This window comes from Anser brachyrhynchus, assembly GCF_964034855.1.
Source record: "Anser brachyrhynchus genome assembly, chromosome: 12".
NCBI classification, from domain to species: Eukaryota; Metazoa; Chordata; class Aves; order Anseriformes; family Anatidae; genus Anser; species Anser brachyrhynchus.
In genome coordinates this window covers 6,100,083-6,120,393 of record NC_137707.1, presented here as the reverse complement: position 1 = coordinate 6,120,393, position 20,311 = coordinate 6,100,083, and the positions used below count along the sequence as shown (strand labels likewise).

The 20,311-nt window shown below is 42.4% G+C and overlaps 1 protein-coding gene across 1 annotated transcript in view; it reads left to right on the top strand.

Moving 5' to 3' along the window:
- Positions 1-20,311, top strand: part of LOC308176360 (uncharacterized protein) — a gene marked incomplete at its 5' end in the record, with an annotated part of 43,187 nt that overhangs the window by 697 nt on the left and 22,179 nt on the right. The window contains one exon of the mRNA XM_080551984.1: positions 66-200. Within this exon, the coding sequence (XP_080408110.1) occupies positions 66-200 (135 nt within the window). The remainder of the gene's footprint in view (positions 1-65; positions 201-20,311) is intronic.

Below are 20,311 nucleotides of genomic sequence, written 5' to 3'. Positions count from 1 at the left end.
GCGCTCGGCCCGCCTGGCCGGGCTAATTAACGGAATACATCGCGAACTAATTGTCTTCCCTTTAGCCTCCCCTCCCGGTGCCCCCCGGCCGGGGCTGGAGGGGGAAGCCGTGCGAGCGCGGAGCGGGCTGCACCCGGCGGTGCCGAGCGGCGGCGGAGCGGCTCCGTTCAAACCTCGACAGCGCCATCTCTCGTCGAAAGGTCAGTGCCGAGGCCGTCCCCGGCCGGCGCCGAGCCGCGGGAGCCGAGCCGAGCCGTGCCGGGCCGTGCCGAGCCGTGCCGTCGGGGCCCCGCCGTCGGGGCTGCCCCCCCCGGCCCGGCCCGGCCCGGCTCGGCTCGGTTGGGGTCCCCCCTCGGTCCCCCCTTGGGCCGGGGAAGCCCGCAGCCTGTCGAGCTGCCAGGCTCGCTTTGCCGAGCGAGCTTTATGGGAATATCGATAGAATTAAAGTTACTTGTAATTCCGTGATAAATGAGATGTCTCTAGTAAGTAAGATTAAGTGCGGTGCTATAAAGTTGTTTATCTGAAAAGTAATTCTCAGAAACCTGACTTCTGACACTTGGTCATATATTAAACCAGCTTCTTGAACATTGTACTTCAAATCCTCCCTTCTCCCCTTGCCCGGTCCCTTCCCCCTCCGAGTTTGCTATTTATAACCGTGCACGGGGTATGACTTTGTAGGTGCAGGCAAGTCTCTGGGTAATTTTTCACCAACTGTGAAAATCATCATTTGCGATAGCCAAAGAATCTCTGCTTCGGAAATAATACTTGGCTAGTGGATTCACGAATGGATAACATCTTCTGACTATGCCATTATCAGTACGAGTGCCAGTACTAACATCTGAAAGTCATACAGCGTGTACTGTTCCTGGCAGTTAAAAAGGTAGGGCATACTGCAAATTTAGGAAGATAACTACATCTAGAAGTGATCGCAGAGGCAATCCTGTAAAGTTAAAAAACGCTACCGACGTCGCTAACAAAATTAAAACAGTTCTGCACAGCCTCACAATGCACACGCACAGAGAACCATGGACATCTGCTGGGTTTATCTTGCAGCTGATATTCGTGACATACTTAATACGACTTAACTGCTCGGGCTGGCTTCCCCATTTCTTCACATCGTAGGAATCAACAAAACTTCCAGACTCGCAGCATAAATCCCCGCAGGACAGTCCAATTCCCCGTATTTGTTTTTTTCCCGGGGAAGATGAATGTGGTACTGTATATCACTTAACGTGCTCACCTATGAGGGGCATAAAATGTGTGCTAATATTTTTAAATGAAAAGGTTATTGCTTTTCAGAACATACAATCGTAGTATTTCACTTGCCCGTTTGATAGATGTCTGTGGAAATATGGCTCCAGCCCCATAAAATAGTTTATTTGGACGTGAGGATTCAGAGTGCTACATTTGCAAACTAGTAAATTTCCTGAGTAAACTCTGAACTCGAGACAAAGAGTATGAAATTGTGTGAGCTAATGGGGACCGTCTGTTAATTGATACCAATGTAAGCAAGTGCTGCAAATTAAATCAGAGCTCTGACCTACCAGAACAGCAAGTAAAATTATTAGTTGTACAATATTGTTCTTGTGTGATTATTACACAGAGCTGCCGCACCAAAATGTCTCTGCTGCTCAGCACACCAGAGAAGAAAGATTATTAGCAATTTTTGGATAACCTTCAGAAGCAACATTCTCCTCTCTCCACTATATAATTCTCATTTTAGTACTATTTTTCTTTATTATTTGGCTATTCACAATGGGTGTCTAAACATTTACAGTCCTCTATTAACAGTGTTTCTTTCATAACAATCGCACACTTTCATTTCAATTAGAGCTATTCAGTCTTCAGTTTTTCCACAATTATCACAGGCCAATTCCCCCAGACTGCTCCCTTTTCCCAGCACTGCTCGTTCCTGATCCAGGCAGAGGGAAACCTCCAGCGTCCCTCTCGTAGCCCCTTGCTCCGGTTTGTTTTCAAGCATCTCTGTTCGACAACGCGATGTGGAGCCCTGCCTGCTCGCAGCTTGCTGCTGACCTGCTTCAGGAGCTTTCAAACTAATGTATATTTATTGCGGGAGACTTTTCTGACAAATCATGCAGGGGGACGTGAAACATTAACTCCAAATTCACTCGAATTGCGCTGCACTGGGACGAGCACGCCAGCAGCATATGCATGAACTTTCGTCGCTGAAGCGTGCGTGTGTGTGCATGTGTGTATGTATCTAGCACAGAAGATTTAGCAGAGGCGAACGTGCAGGTTATGAGTTATACAGACCCAGAGTGTAATTTGTTATAACTTAAACGCGTGTCAAGAACAACACATTAAGTACAGTTGCTGCTCCTTTTGTTTACCTAGTGTCTTATTTTATGGTGCAGAACTAAGCAGTGTCCACCGAATTTGACTATGAAACCGGCCAAATTGATTTCAGAAAGACTTCTTCGGAGTAACAGAGTGATAAGGCATAAACTGCTCCTAGGTGCAGTGCTAGATAAATCCTTTTAACAGTCTTCAGATCAGTTAACAGGGTAAGTAAATCACATATCACTGTTAGCAGATTTATGGGAGAGAATTAATAGAATCAGACGAGATAATCTGGTAGGGATAAAATTGCTGAGGAAACAGTCCTGCCTTATATTTGAGGATCTGAAACAACAGTCTGATTACTGGGAGTCATTATGGATCAGTGAATTATGAGCTAAATCATCATAATAGTAATTCAGTATTTATTAATTCTTTTCTCTTTAAACAACTCACAGACGCAAATAAAAGCCTCTCTCTCTTTGAAGACACATTCTTTATATATTTTTATTGGATGTAATTTACTATTTGCATTACCTGTATTTACTTCATAATTGAACATTTTGCATTCAAATTTATGTAATGCATTATGCTTGAGAATATATTTCTCCCTTATTAGCATAAATAGTCACCTCATGAATTACTAACAAAGTTTATCTGAAAATATAGGTGTATTTTTTATTAAGTGGAGCACAAACATATGTACAATAAATTCTGATTTGCCAGTCGTGTTGCAGAAACACATAACAGCCCCGTGTCGGAGAAGAGGGAGAAGAAGCAGCAGTGAAGAAGCAGAATCGATTAATACGTGTGTACTTGTGACAATAATTTTTTTCTGTCGATGCTTTGCTTATTTTTAATGAAGAATTAGTGACTCGAAGGGTTACTTCAGAAGGAGCAAATGAAAAAGGATCCTGCAGTGACTGTCTTTTCCCTGTCCCCCCCAGTGCTTCCCGACGGACGTGGCTGGCTGAGGCTTTGCCTCTGCAGTCTTGCTCCGGCTGAGTTCCCACGGACCCACTGCACACCATGAGTGCGTGGTGCTCTAAAGTCACTTTTTGAAAAATTTCTCTCTTTCCCTTAATCCTGCTTTTATACTTGGGCTTCAAATCCCAATAATCAATATAATTTAGGCCCATCCTGCAGTATTAATGCAACCCTACTTATGCAAAGAAAACCCCAACCCTATTGACTTTGAGAACTGCAGGATTGAATCCTTGATCCCATTGAAACGAGTGACAAAACTTCTATTGATTTCAGGGGAAACAGGATCGGGTCCTTGATGTTAGCAATTTGTTTATGTCAAAGGGCTGGTGCTACAAAGAATGAAAGACAGCAGCAGATCCGATGGCAGCAAATAAGGTCTGCACCCCCAAAGTCAAAGGCAAAATTCCCAGTTAACTTGGGATGGATCTCCTTCACACTCAGGCTTTACCACCGTGATACAAACCATGTGCTAACATGCACGTATATTTGGTTTGGACGCATAGAGCAAGTCCTCCTGGGAGTGTTCAGATGAGCACGTCTATAAAAGTATCACAGCAAAATGAGCTACTTCTGCCACTCTCACTTTTCCCAAGCCTGGTACAATCCATTTCCGTGACTACAGTTTTCTGCCCCATACGCCTCTGATAGTGCTCTTTTATTTTAAGGCTGAGAAAATCTTCCTTTTAAACTCATGCTGAGCATCAAATTGGACTCCACTTGCAGCTGAACATCTTGGCTGCCTCTTCCGCTCCACCAGCAGCTCCAGTATATTTTATGTAGAATTCACTCTGCTAATGAAACTTGCTTTTACTCTCTGTTCTCTTTCCAGTTTTGCATTAGTGTTGCTGAATCCATCAGGCTTGCCACCTTTGAAGATCTCTTAAAACTGTGCAAAAGGGGACAAAAATGGTTTATTTTTTCTATAAAGAATCCTATTTGGCCAGCCTGCACAGACCCTGAACACACTACCTCTATTGTTTTTAAAGTTTCTGTTGCTAAGTAGAAAAAAAAATAGTTTAAAAAGGCACACTTAAACACGCATCTTGGTAGTTTTTGTGTAGCATCCGAGTGTTTTAGCTCTAGAAATTGTGAGACATTAGCAGCTGTTTTTACTTTATTCCTTTCAGCAGTCACTGTGTGGAAAGACGCAGCACCGGTGCTACACCTGAGTGCCAGAGCTTGTCCTGTGTCAGAGAGAAGGGACTGCTTTTCAGAAACCAGATTATTTTTGTCACTTGCTTATAATGTTTGTAAAATACTAGAAACATGCTGAATAACTTCATATGATCCGGAAAGAATTTCTCTCTCTGAAGGGAAGACATCTCAGAGGTGCAACTGAGAAGCTGCGAGCGGCTCTGAGAGGTGTCTAAAGGTTGGTGCCACGAGGTTTGTGTAGTGCCTGCTTTATGATGCATGTCCTGCTTTGCTAATTCTCATGAATGGCTTTGCCTCAATGTAAAAATCAATAAAGGCATTTTGATGCCAAAAATCTATTTGTCTAAAAGATATAAAAACTGAAATTGCAATAAAGATTTTTATCAAGCTTTATGGTGGAATTTATCATTTATAACTTGAATGAGCATGTTCAGTTATACAATGTGGTGTTTGCTCTGAAATTAGCTGAAGTGAGCAAATAGAGGATCTGGTAAAATCTAGTGCACAGATTAATCTAAAATCTCTACAAAAACAGAAAAGTAGCATTAGTTAAGGGAGGAGAATAATGCAGTTATATCACTGAGCTGTGCTGGCAGCACTGTCCTGCGATACGCACGATGTGTTTGTATCTATTTTAGCTCTGAAAATCATTGCTGGTTTTTTCCCTTCCGCTCTGCATTAAGTTTCAGCAGCAAGGAACAGTCGCAGTGGCAGCACGGGAAAAAAAAAAAAAAAAAGTGAATTTTATGTGCTATCCCTTCCCTAAAGCCAACTGTCAGTTAGTGGTGAAGAGGGCAGGATTCTGGCATTGTGTTTTGATGTGTTACTGTGAAGGTTGAGGCAGTCTTTATTAAAAGTTATGAACATCGGTAAATTTTAAACAAATCTGCGATTTGCCCGTGCCAAGCATTTCCCCCGCTGTGCACTCAGGTTCTGCTGATGGAATCAGCTGTGGCGCACGGTGAGGGAGGGCAGGTCGAAGGGGCTTTGTGGCACTGCAACGACAAGAGAGCCTTAAAACACAGGTAGAGCCTGAGCTGAGGACCTCAGTACAGGTGCGGAAGCGAGCCAGGAGCCCTGCACGCCTCCCTTAGACCTCTGCCCGTCCATCCCTGAAGCAGGCACCCGCACGGCGAGGATGCCTCAGACATGATGAGAGCTGTTGGATGAAAGGTGGCTGCGAGCGCAACGCACTGTAAATCAAAACCCCAGATGAGCTGTACGTACAAGAGCATGTAAGGATCTTACGTTACCTCCAACCTCTAATTATCCGACTGAATCTGGCCTAACCTGCTTATCTTCTGAGCATTACTCACAGGGTTTTGGCAGGAGGAGGTGTCAATGAATACGAGACAGTTCTGGAGCCAACACCTCTGCCAGCTGAACTGGCAGGAGCTGAGGCTTAATCATGGGCAGAAACTGGGGGGATGGGGGTGTTTCCCCCTTCCCAGCCGGTTCCGTCGTAATGGGCCCAGTTGATTATATCTCCTGCCCTCTCCGGCCCAGGTGAACTAGCTCTCCACCCATTCCCCAGGTCCAACAGCCACGCTCCACCTCTGGTGAAGGACGCCAGGTCTGATTTCTGTGTCAGGAGCTTGGCGGCTGGAGCTGTCTTCTTGACTATGGAGACAGAGCAGCATCTGTCAGAAAATCTATGTGAAAACAGTGCGGGTGCCAGCAAATGGGAGCTGTAGCTTTCTAATCAGCTACATTTGATTTGGTTTGATATATTTAACTTCTCCTTTTTTTTCTCCCACTATTGGCAAATGTGTTATTCTTCCCCAGAAATGAAAACAACCTGCAATTTATGGGATTGCTTTATAGAGTCTTGGTGCAGAGAAGTGTATGTCATGATGACATCTGATATCTTTCAGTGGCATTAATTGTCTACACCAAGAGATGGATGGAAAGTTTCATACCCCATTTTTTCCTCCTGCTCCCCCAGAATTAGCTCACTGTTTTGGAAGGGCTGGGCAGACCCAGTTCAGATTTGTCTCCATCCGGAGTCTGGGTCATTCGGAAACTCTAATCCTTAACTAAAAGGAAATGATAAAAATACCCATGAAATTAATTTTCACACCTGCAGTTGGAATTAATAATGGCAACCAGAGTGGCATCCTATTTCAGCTCCCTTGAGGTGACTAACAGTCCTGGCCATTAATATAATACCAACCACCAGAGGAATTCACTGTCTGAGGGATCTACCATGAAAAACAAATGATCCCCAGAGCTATGCCTGCACAATGGAAAATGGCTTTAGTCATGTATTAGTCATTTTATCACAAGATTGTATTTTTGCACTGGGAGGTTTGCTCTCTGATATTAAAAGAGAACAGAACAGAACAACAGCATTTGACTTGGTAATTTGCGCACAGGTTTTGATTATGTTCAGGCTTCCTTGCTTTAGAAGGATGTGTGTAAATGACTAAGAACAATAAACAAAGTCTTCTACGTGTGAGGCTTTTTCATGTAAAGTTCACATGCATTTATTACCATCTGTGCTTTGAATCAGTCCTGCATGTATCTGCGAGCGACACTTGTACTTCACAGAGATAAGGGAGTGGTCTATTACTAAAACGCCACTTGAATTTCCCCCCGATTCTGCTTCTCTCCCTTAATTGCAAGGGATGAAATGTGTCGAGTGCCTGCTTCACTCAGCTGGGAATCACTGTACTGCCACTGCAATTTCCCAGCCTTCAAAGATGACATGCAGCTAGCGAACTATAAAGCGAAGCGACTGCATGGTGGCTCTGAACTGCCTTCAAAAGGCGTTTGCTTCTAGTGGTGGAGCAGCATTAGTACTTCAAGCAGGACACAGAGCAGGTATGCACTCGAATCCTTTTGCAGAACCATCTTTCAGAAAGAATTTATCTAATTACATTTATTTAATCCTGCCCTAATGGACACGTGATAAACTACAAGGGTCTAAAATACAACCACCAACTTCAGCTTTATATTCTTCCACTCTCACAACCAGCTTTGCTCATGAAAAGCAAAAAAACTATTGCCCGTGCCCCAGGAGCCATCTGCACAGGGTGCAAGCATGTTTATATGACTACTTGTATTCGTAGCAAAAAGAAGGTGGTCTGTCGCCTCTTCTTAATGAAAGACTGAGACGATTTTTAAGCCAATGCACACCTAGCACGCACACTGCATTTATTCTTTGGGGGAAGCAGTAAGCTGTAACCTCGTGCTACTGCTAGAGGGAATCTTTCCATAACCGAAGCTGTCTGTTTGGTTCCATATTTAATATGTCGTACAAAGGGGCTTAAAGGTCTTCAGCAATTGTGGAGCTTATTTATTTGCACAGCACAGGAATTAGACTGAGAGAACTGGAGACACAGAATTGTTTCCCTGTAATTTGTACAGAGATTTCAGCCACAGCTCTTTTCTCTCCCTTTGGAGCATTTGCTAGGATCAGTTACTGTGAGTGTAGCTCACATTATTCCCTGTGGAGTAGGAGACAGGCAGGGCAGTTTCTCTCTTTATTCTTTCTTGTCCTCTCTACAGATTTACACCTTTTATAGCTGTTAAGGTAACTACTGCACTACTTAGAGACTGGCCCTGCGTAGTGGCAGGCTAGCACTTTTTGGTGTTAGTTTGGTCCCAGCAGGTTTAGATTCCATCTCCTGCAGTCTCTTCTAGCATTTTTTTTTTAACTGCCTGAAATTCAAGGTTCAGCTTCAAGTTGGTTCCAGCAGCACTTGGCTATGTCCTTTCGCGACCGATGATCCCAAGTAAAGCACAAGGAGCCACTAATAACAGGGATGATACACCATAAGGTTTCTATAGTGTTCCACACGACTCAAATAGTCTGCTATTAGCAAATCTAACCTTGCAAATTCAAAGGAAAGACATACATCATGGCACACTATTTTGCAAGTACAGCCAGGAATGCAAGGCTGATTCTGTGGATGGAAGCACATTGTCATAGTGAGGAATCGGGATGCCAACACCTCCATATCATCAAAATTACACAGGTCAGTGCAAAAGGGTGCACTGCAGGTCAGTGCAAAAAAAGTGCGCTTAACTCTATAAAGGTCATGTAGTGCCTTGAGTTGTACGTGTCCGGGTCAAGCTGGTCAAGCTACCACATGTGAACTCTGATGTTTGGTCACTCCAAAACTAAACATTCTGGGTATTGGAAAAAAACCATGCCCCACCATGTCAGCTCACTGCAGCCGTTGTCAGCTGCAAAGATTAATTTTTAACCTCCTTTTCATTTTCCAGGACTGTCAGATGAGTAAACTCTCCACACCAGTCCTCAGCTGGGCAGCCTGTTGTTAGATCAGTGGAGGTGACAGCTCCTCAGGGTCTGTCCTCTCATTTCCCTGGAGCACCCTTCTTTGGAGAGGGTTTTTCTGTCCGCATAGAAATATTAGTCTGACTGCCAGCACAAATTCCTGTGACACCTATTTGCAGCAAAGGTGCTGCAGAGCTACAGTTACAGTGTCAGAGCAGTGCTGCTACAGGATTTCCTCATGGAAAAAAAAAGTTCGGTTTTGGGCTTCTTGTGGTTTCTCTGAAAGATAACTGAGCTTTACATACACCAGTATCTGGAACTTGATCTTGGGGTCAGAAGTACAAGCATGTAAAGAGTGCCTGCTCTGCACAGGCGGGAATGGCTCGTAATCCCCCTTGTTATCTTCCCTGTCACCTGCTTTTAACAGCACCTCACGTTTGGAGACAATTGTCCTCCTTCTTTAAGCCTTCAGTGGCAGCTGGCAGGGTTGGAGGCAGGACTTCCAAGAAGAAGCATTAGTTTATTCATAATTTTAAATACAAAAATGACTCCTGTTGTGTGAGAGAGCACAGCAGCTATCTCTGCTTTGCTTGCAAGAAGAGGGGAGCTCTTCTGGAGGAGCTGGGACCACATTTATCACTGAAGCACCATGGGTTTTCATCTCCAGCTGCTTGGACTGCAATCAAAACCCATCCAAGGGATGTCTCTGTGAGTTTGGTGGGCATGTTGTCCTGCCACCTCCCTCGCTTCCAGAAAAATGATGGTTCAAGCCCAATGTGATTTAATTTCCTAAATTGCAGTCCTGCAAACCCAGGCTGGGAGTCTGAAAGTGAAGAGCCCCTTAGATTGCACCCAGCCTGGAAGTCTGATGACTGTAACTTAGCAGATAACTATCTCTTATTAGCTAGCAGATATATTTATTGATGCTGCACAAGATCTTTGCCTCAGCTGGGGGCAAATAAAAGCAGAGGAAGTTTTTCAGCATTTGGACCTTCATTTGGGAATTTGAACTAATAACTTTCTGTCCTTCTGCTGTTTCACAAGTCCCCTAACTAATATACTGGGATGTGTGAGAATATTGCTATGACTCATAACCAGAGCTGCAAAGTCCAAATCCAGACTTCTTCAGAGGCTTGGAGTGGCTGGGGCAAGGGCAAATTTACAACAACAACAACAACAACAACAACGAAAAAAACAATGAGATGTGGAAGACTTGCTCTGAGGAGTGAACGCCCATAGCAAACTAATGCTCTTCTGCATTAGCAGCCAGGCAGCAGTAGGCATGAGAGAAGTGCCTTGTACACCAGTCTTTCTGGTTAGGTGCGATTTTCATCACTGTGCTTCCAAGGCAATAGCACAGAAGAATAATATCACAATACACAGTATCCTGGACAGGTATAGCCTTTGGCCTTGCCAGAAAACCCAGCAGAAAGCTCAGGGATGGGACATCAGTTAGGTGAGCATGCAGAAGGACAAAGCTAAGAGGAAAGGAAAAGTACTTGGTACTTAATTTTACTTCATTTGGGGTATTCTTTTCTCACAGTTCACACTGATAAATAGCTGAATATTTTTGGAAAATATAAGAGCTAGTTAGAAGAACGGAGTTATTGCCTCATTCCCCTTGGCTGTCAATCCTATATAAAGTGTATGCTGCAAAAGTTTAATGACACTTTTCCATTAGGACAAAATAGTCTGTCCTCAGTCCCTCCTGCATGGCAGAAGAACAGCACCAGCTTTTCCATCATGCATGTCGAGTCATGCACAATTCACGGACCTCATGGTAAACATACCATCTGTAATGCAGAACAATTAGTCATTCCCACCACAGCTGAGCTTGGCTCATTTACGAACAGTGCGCAGTGAATGTTGTATCAAGACTGTGATGATCTGACGGTTTTAGGAATAAACCTTTCAAAGAATAGAAGACATTGATACAAAATTGAGGTGCCACAGAAAAGGCCAGATGTTCAACTTTTAGGTCTTTATAGGGCATGCAAATTTTTTCTCATGACTGAATGTGCATATTACCCATTGATGTGATCACTTATGCATCCAGCTCATCATCTGAATAGGCAAATATCTTATCTTCTGCAGCAACCATACTCAGGATTTAATGCAAAATTCATTCTTTTTGAAAATCAGTCCCCTAGAACACAATGGTAAATCATCCATGATAAAGTGATATGAAGAGAAATGCTGCACCCTTCTTCTGAGGTCTTTATTTCTTTTCTCTAGAAAAATGTCTCCACCTTCATGCTGAAAGCCACAATTATTATTTCTTCGCATTCACAGTGTTACTGCTCAGTGGCTCACATCATTGATTGGGCTCCATTATGCTAAATTCTAGAGTGCCCAAAGAGCTAAATATAAAGAAGGAGACAACAGATACAAAAATAGATGTGGACCGCAAGGTAACCATGAACCACAGTAACACCCTGCATTAGTTCTGTCTTCTGAGACATGGTTAAGCAGAAATGGGGGGAGTCTGTATGTGAGAGGAGGTAACAAAGGATGAAGAGTTAGCCGTGGTTCTCACGTCACTGACTTACCACCGTTAAATTAATTGTTCCACCTCGTATTAGACATCATAGCAGATTTCATGCAACCTGTGATTGAATGACAAACAAAAATGTTAGGGTTCTGATCCCTAATGATAAAGTTACTTGTCCTTTTCATTTTGTTTCAGTTGGTTTGTTTGTTTGTATTTCTCTTAATAAAAGTACTAGTCTCCCAGCAATAGCCAGTTCTCTGTTCTGCCATGGCATTTTGCCTTGCCTATAGTTTCCTGGCAGATCCAACAGCTATTGGGTTCCTTGCTCGTTTCCTTTCCAAACATGTGATGTTTATATTTATTGGGTTTGAACAAACGGAGCAAATTCAATTGAGGATGATATGTAATATAATGTAATATAATATAATATAAATTAAATGCACTTTACGTTTGTATACCAGCTTGTTAGCAGGCGGTACTGACCTTAACAAGAATTGCTTAGATTCCCATCTGTAGGCACCAGCATGTATAAGTCTCTTTGGTACAGAAATATGCTTTCCATCCATATTATGACCCACTGTTCTCTCATATATGAAGACAGATAGGTAGGAAGCCAAACTTGCCATGATTGTCAGTGTATAAAATGAATGCTTTATCAGGAAAATATTCTTTCCCTCCTAAGAAAACCCAAGCTATATTGTGTATACAAATAACATGCCTGTAGTTTTGGTGCCATAAAGAATAAATCATAATTTAGCCCTTTGCAGATAGCCTTTCTGAACTGAAATACATGTTCCCTGAGGTCCACCTCCCTGGAGAGTGAAGAGCAGAACTGCAGGAGGTGGTGAGGATGGCCGTGCTCCCAGGGCCAATCTCTGGCCCTGCCACCCCTCATCATTTCTGCAAGCTCGAAACCAAGAATGGATGAAATCTGAGTGCGTCTTTTCAGGTGATGTCAATGCCATGCCTACTTTTCTCTTTTTTAAAGGGTTATAGGAATTCTGGATCCATGTCAGGTCTGTGATCCCCAGTGCAGAAGGGAAAAGGATTTTTAATGAAAACCAGCTTCAGTTGTGAATATTTAATACAGTGCCCAAGTGGTAACAGGATGATAAAGTTTTGATAGGCCTGGTATTGCCTTTTATTTTTTTAAGGGGGAACTCTTCTCTCACTAACGGAAAAAGCATTTTTAATGCCAACATCAATATAAAATGCTGCTGGGACTTTTATATCATTTCAATATCAGGCCTGTGTTCAAGGAGCAAAAATAAATGCAGTGTTCCCAACCATTTGATATTATGGCTGAATAGCTTTCAACAAGCTCTTACCATGTTTTTATGCACAAAGCATGATTTGGAGGATGGGGATGGAAAATGAGGGGTTGGAGGGGTGGAGAAGCTTTTGTTTAATTTATAGGCACTAGCTGAAATGTTTAAGAGCAATCTTACAGGGGTCACACTATTTGGTGCATACACCAGGGTATTTTGCAAATAGCAGAATTTTTTCTTTTTTCTTCTTCTTTCTTTCTGGCAGCATCAATAAATTTTGTTTGATGCACTTTAAATGTTTAATTAAAACATTATGTTAGCACATTTACTGTAAGTGATAAAAACACTTTGGAGGTGGTCTTAAAGCAATTGGTGGCTCTGGAATTGCTAGACATGCACTAGTAAATCAGATACAAAGTCCATAAATTGGAATGATTCTCTTTCAGGCCTGTGCCATTTCACAGATATTAAAGCTGCTTAATTTAATTCCTCAGTAATGTGGAATGTGTACAGCAGCTGATGTGACTTCTTCAGACTGATTGTTTAAGGTCAAATAAACTCAGGCCTACAGAGCACCGGATAGAAATTCCCTTTTATATTAATACTGTTTATAATTCAGTTCTCTTTCAATCCCTTAATCAGAAAAGAAATGTTTATTGTGTGATATTGCTATAAAATAAGTAGGAATTGTAATGAGTATTTGAGAATGTAGAAAAAACATACACTAAGTCACAGCTACTGGTACCAACAGTCTCATCTTTTTAAGGAGGTTTATTCAACTTCAGAAGAAAACTTGCTTTTAATGCAAAGCAGACACTTTTATATATGGAATGTGACTCTATAAAGTAAAAAGAAGTCAAAGCTACTGTAAACTGTTCCTTGCAAATGACGTTAACCATTCCTCAGCAAGTAACACCATCCCAAGATTATGCCCTATATTTACTACATGAAATCTATACCCAACTGAAGTCAACAGGAGTCTTGTCACTTCTTCCCATTGGAAGGGCTCATTCTTTTAGGAATTGCCTAGGTAGCATCTTTAGCAATCTGCAAGGGATAGCATCTGCTGCTCCACTGCTGTTTTAATACCTGCATTCAAAACACAATAGTAATAAAAGCTTCAGAACAAATTATTACGATTGGCTTCTTTGCCTATGTTGGAAATCTTTACTGAATCAAATTAATACAGAATATAAATATCACAATTAGATTTCACTGAGATGAGCAAATAATGAATCTTTCTTCAGCTAAGAAAGTAGATTTTCTTGAGAAATCTCTGAGTCAGCATTTCCTGCAAGATGAACCTTTTTTCCCTTCCCCCAACAATGTCAATAGCTAAGAAGTCAATGATTTCCAAGGATGTCACGGATAGCTTGCAATAGGAAAGGTAAAAGTTCACTCATTTTGATGTGTACATAACCTATTTCAGTCATCTTTAACAATATGTAACATGAAATTCTTAGCATGGAAAACTTGACTAAATGTCATGTCCCCTATTCATAAAAAAGCAAGTAGGGGACATGACATTTAGTCACGTTTGTCCCAGGATGCACAAGACAAAATTAGCTCCCTTAGAGACATGACTCTGGAGTAGCAGAAGGTCTTCATGAAGAGCTCTGCAGTGGGAGCTGCTAGGTAGACAGCTTCTTGACATGAGGATTTCCAAGGATGTGAGCACTTCTTTTTCTTCTCTGCAGCATCTAGCACCATGGAGTCCTGACTCACAGCTGAGATTAATGCCATGCAAGAAGTAAAGCAACAGTGTACAACACATGCTGATGTTGGTGATGTCAGAGAAGTGTGTTGGTGAAAATGATACTGTCTTCCTCAGTTTGTTTTTAATTCATATCTGCTCTCTTTCCTGATGAAACCACGTTTTTACCACCAGCATGAGGTAGAATGGATTTTTATCTCTCATGCATCAACAAAGTTATCAGCACATTCTAATTACACTGTGTTGTGAGAAGCAGCAAGAACACAGCTGGATTTTCCGATTCCAGCTCTGAGGTGTCTGCAAGGCAGACATTTGAGAAAATAACTAGATACTGAGGCTCATTAGACCATGTAGCATTTAAACTAGGGTTGAATCTGTCTCATGAACTCTGTCCTGTGTGGTCAAATTCCAACTGCATGTCTGCCTGCCCTACTATTAATCACTTTTTGGATTAAGAGACAAAATCACCTCTCCAACATTCTTGAGTAAATGTGCTATTTTTCCATAAACAAACAAAGAAATCAAAACTATTTGTCTTAGCTTGTTGATCTGTCCAAGTTATCTCATCCTAGATCCAATGACTGTCCCAAATATTAACAGGAAAAATTCTCTTTAACAACTGCACCTCTTTTAAAGCTATTATTTTCTTCATTCTTATATTGCACTTGTTGCAGTCTTTAGTGGTTAAAAAGAGTAGCAAAGAGGTAAAGCCTGGACAATCTCACCCATCTTCACCTGACCTATTTCAAATTCTCATAACTGTCTCAGGAAACAGAGAAACCAGTTGTCTCCATACTTAGTGAGGCCTTCATTAATAAACTCTGACAAAACCCTATCAAGCATCAAAGTCATTTTCAGCAAAAATTAATAATGTGTGCTGGAGTAATTTTCAGAAGAAATTAACTGGGTGCACTGGAGTCATTTATGCCATTATTTCTGAAAAGAAGTATTCCTGATCCTGCATTTATCATGATGAATAATCTTAACTGGCGGAAAATAAAACAAAACAAACAAACAGAAAAACACTGATTTTGGCCAGTTCAAGTTTGGCCATTTTGCTTCTCATAAGGAAAAACATTTAGTGTCATATACCAGTTCCAACAGAGTTTTAAAGTACCTGTATTGGTCAAGTGTCATAAGGTGTTTTCACAAGTCAAGAACATCATTCCTAGTTACTGTGATTTTTGATTATTTCATGGGCATTAAGCTCTTTATATTTTTCACAGGTTAAAATGTTCTCTTTAAGCATTCGTATTCGTAAATAACTGAGCAGATCAGTCCTCGAGATAAGTCCTCAAGGCCCACAGGATTTTTTTTTCCTTTATTTTGTGGAAAACTACATTTTTAAACAGTTTTGATATTTCATAATATAGCTTGTGACAGGGCTATTTCACCATTCACTAACGTGGGCTGCGGTGTCATCACAAAGTCCCTAACACTGTGTCAGTGTGAGTCTATGGAGAAGACATCAAGATGTCAACATATTCCGAAAGGGGAAAGAGTGTCAATGCAAGTCTACAGAGACATGGTGGTATGTGAAAAGGAAGCAAAATGAAATTGTATCTGTGATTGTACAGCATTGCCAGACAAAGGCATGTTCAACCCAGAAGCTTTTTTAAGAAACGTGCAATACTCAAGAGGAAGCAGCCAAGTAATTGTGATATTTTCAAATATTAGGGAAACTTTAGCTCTAAATAACTCTTCTGTGCTAAAATACCTAATCTATAATGAGAAGTCTCACAGTAGTGACAGGTGATTGGAAAATGATACAGTAGTGTGTGTTAAGAGGACAGATGAACCGCCCATCGAGATGTGCATTGCTGTCCTCCTAACAATTCTTCCCATGCAGAGAAATGGCTTAGGAGGTTTCCTTCCTGCTTTTTCCTGGTCGCTGGTGGGTGCAGCATCCTCCTTCAGGGTTTGCACAACCTGTGGGCAGCTCAGAACAGCAGCGAGCAACAACAAGGGGTGAGTCTTTTCCCATAACCAGAGAACCATATATGCCACAGCATCAGTACACAAATAATGCTCATGGTGCATCCTGGTACCTACATTTCACGGAGCTGGTTTTGAGCTCATGAAAGACAGATCGAAAGGTTCATTTATGTTTAAGCAACCGGCCAAAGCCCTCAGGGGTGCACAGCTCCACCAGTCTCTGCAAGTGTTCATCTTTCCTCACCCCCACAAAATTTCATAAAATATTCAGCCCTGCAACTCCCCATCCCACATGTTGCCTCTTCTCCTGGCTGTGCTGAGCACCATCCAGTTCTGTGAATCGAGTGGCTCCTGTAGCTCCTTTTCCTGCATGCCCTAGGGAAGGACACCCCACCCTTTCAGAAGTGCAGCTCTGTACTGTTGGGTTACATTTTTTTAGCCTGGACATCTGGAACACATCATCTAGGGGCCAGATTTGACCAGTATCTTCAGTTTATACTGCCTGCAGGAAGCAGAAGGGAAGAAGCCTCACATTACTGCAGCACAGATGAGTCTCAGTTATTTTTTGCATGATTAGCAGACAATAGAATGTAAAGGTACAAGTTAATGTATGGTTGGCCGCTGCCCTTTCTGACCCTCAGCAAGTTCCTCCATCAATATTTTTCACATAATAGCAAAACTAAGATCAGTGAATAGAGATAGATCCTTGCTGTGACTTGAATGGGGCTAGGTTTCCAGAAGTAATTCCATGTTTTAGGAATGGAAGCTTCTTTTCTTCAAGAGTTCTTGAAGGCCAACTGTCTGAAGTGATGGAGGCACCTAAAATTTAGAAGACTGTAGGCCAGAGGATGATTCGAAAGCACCCAGGTACTGCCCTCTCACTGGTAGCAGCAAACTTGTCAAAAGAAAGCTCTCCTTGCCCTCTTCCAGCTGAAAAATGGGACTCTGGAGACCCAACCACACTGCTAGGTGTTGTGAAAATAAGAATGAAAACACTCCAGAAAGTCTTGCTGCATTCATTTATCAGTGCAAACTAGCAAACAACCCAGGATTCAGCATGGCAAAACAGATGAAAGATGCAATTGTCCTGACCTTGCTATATTCCCCCCTGCCCCGTTTTGCTCTGCAGTGTTCTCTGTCTTTCTAAGGGGGGATCTTTGTCATTACCACGGGCAAGGTCAGACTCGCGGGCACGTTGCTGCGGCTGCCACAGCGTGCGCAGAGCCAAACCCACCGCTGGTGCAACTCCACCAAAGCTCCCAGCCGTACAGAAGGGACTAATTTGGCCTTGTGTATTTTGAATAAATTGTTAACTCTTCTCGGCATGAAGAAGTGATTATTGAAAAGTTTGCCTCCACATACAAATGCAAATGACAGTCGAAGAACACGTGAATGTTAATCTTCCAAACCAAGTACGTAGACAAATGCTAGTCATTAGAAACATTTCCGTGCATTTATATTAGTCTGTCCTCTAAAAGACTTTTCAGACAAATATGTCATCAAGATATTCAAAACCATGTAATCTTATCCAAAGTTTCATCTATCAACAGTACAGTTTTCATCTCTCGCAGCTGTGTGTCAGAATGTGCAGGCAGATTAGCCAGCTGATAGCAAGGGGGGAGGGGAAAGAGGGGCTCTGTCATCATCAAGAAATACTGCTGGGGAGAAGAGACTCTCGCTGTTGATTTTCTAAAAAATCTCCCCAAGAACCCTTTCCATGCAGGGATGCAAGGGATGTTTGCAAAGACGTCAGTTTTTTGACCAGAGCTAGTGTTTGTTTCTGCTTGAAGTCCTCCTCCCCCCGCTTCCCCTTCCCTGCAGAGTCTAAGTTCTTGTAATGAAAAACATCCTGAGTACAATCGGGTATGGTTATATCTGGTGGTTGTGGCAAAGCATCCCCCTCCATAGTAGATTAATTCACCAGATTTCTTGTGCCTTCACAAGCCTGGGGAGCACTAGATAAAGCTCAAATCCAGATTATTTTGAACTCGAGCTGCACCCTTCACCTTCCTCAAAGGGCAAATCCCCACACAGATCCCTTCTGCTAGAGCCAGAGGGATTGTTTGTTTGTTTTTGTTTTTGTTTTAAAAAAAAGTGTACCTCAACACTTTTCAGAAAGCAAATTCTGTAATTCTGTTGTTTCAAGGAGAGAGATGAATGATGACATATATGGGCTTCTGATAAAGATGCGAAGAGATAGGACTAAAACATACAGTAAAGCACTGTGAAATGATTCTTCAATATGAGATTCAATATTCTGCAGTTGTTGTCTATGAGACAATGTCTATGAATCCATGCATACGAATCCATGCATAATCTTTGAGTGTATTCATTTTTAAATATATTCTTTCAAGTGAATTTTAGCATTACTGAGGAGCTGTAGCTTGACAGCATTTGAAGACAATGTTTTCAAATTTGGGGAGAGTGGGAAAGATTTTCAAAACCACAGAGGAGCAGTTAGGACTTAACATCATCTAAAATAGGCTCTTGCTTTTCTGGGTATCTTTGAAACCTCTTTTGAAATTAAGCCCTAAATCTTGGTGTTTAGCAGCAAAAAAAAAAAAAAGAAGTGCCTTGATTTTCAGAGTAGCAAATCCAATTAGTGCTGAACTACACAGAATGCTCAGCACCTCTGAAAATCAGGACACCTAACCCCAAAATCCCAGCTTCATTTTTGGGGGTTACCTTCATCTTTTTGTGTTTGTGGCATGAAGATGCCTCCCCATGGGACAGACAGAAACAAGGATGGTGTTAGCCATTTGCTACAGGCTCTGATCTCAGCTTAAATTGGTATTTCAGCACAAAAGAGTCCTTTTTGGTGAGGAATCCTATGATACAGACACTTTCCATCGTGGACTGAAGCCAGCTAATGTCAGTGTACTCACCAGACCGTCTGGGGGGATTAGGGTAGGAGCCACCAAACCTTTAACAGGGGAAACACCAACTGCAAGGGAAGGCAGAGTTCTATCTCACTAGTATTCCTCTGAGCTTATCTGGTTCCCTAACTTCAATACCAAATCAATCTTTTTAATGGGAACTAATGCTTAACCTATTTTCGGAGCTTTTCCCTCAGCCTTGGAAACGTGCTTTGGAGAAACTTGACTGAAAAAGTCAGGGCAGAGAGAAAGGTTTTTGGAGCAGATCTGGAGGTGTCCTTTGAGGTGGGAGGCAGAAGTTAGTTGTCTGCTGAAAGACAGCCCTTAAATGCAAAAGCAAAATCCATCCCATTCAAACATGCCTGGAGAAGGAACCCCACTATGGTACTTCTTAAAGTGTCATTTTACAGACTAATTTATAACTCAAAAGCATTTTGTAAAGCTTTTAAAATATTCATGTCTTTAGCTCCTTGCTTGGAAAAGAACCTTGGAAAAGAAGGGAAGAGGAGAAGAAACAAGGAGCAGGGTGGGAAGGGGAAGACATATTATTTGATGAAACAAGACGTTGCTCCAGGCCTGGGGCTTGCTGTCTTCCCAGCGAAGCCAAGCCTGCCAGCTTGCTGCCTGGGCACACACATCTGCCTGCCAGCCAAGGTCCACTGGGTCAAAAATCTGCTTTATAGATAGTGCCCTCAGCCTGTGTGTACCTAGAGGAGACGTTGTAGCCTATCAGGATATAGTCCGCATTTTTAAATGAGCTCATGTGCCGAAATATTTATTTGCTAGTTAGATGGTAGCGGCTCTGGAATAGCTGTTATGGTCTTCTGGGGACAGCACAGAGACTCGTGTACCAGGTGAGGTATTAATCTGCTTGGTTGAAATACTACGGCCTGTCCACAAATCATTAATGCTGGCTGCGGTACTGTACACTGCTAACACATGTACTTCGGGGCCAATCAGTCACTGCGGTCCCACATTACAGATATTTAGCCCAGAAAGTTCTGCAGAAAGTCTGTTCCCAGCCCCGTTCTCTTGCTGGCCGTGCTGTCAGACCAGCACAAACCAGTGCCAGGCATGGGACCATGGGCGGAGGCTCTGGGGTTACAACTTCAGTAGGAAAGGAGGAGAGCGCTCTGCCAAAACAAGCATGGGTGGTGTGGCTTCGAGAAGACAGGGGCACTGAGCAGCAGGGAGCAAAGCTTGCTGGAGTGGTTTTTAAAGATGTTTTAGGAAACTGGCTTTGATTTTAACAGCTGGTTCTACCAAGAGAGACCAAACTGCCTTTGGCACAGCCCTGTCCTTTTTCTTCGCCTACACACTGCCATAAGCCACAAAGCACTCACC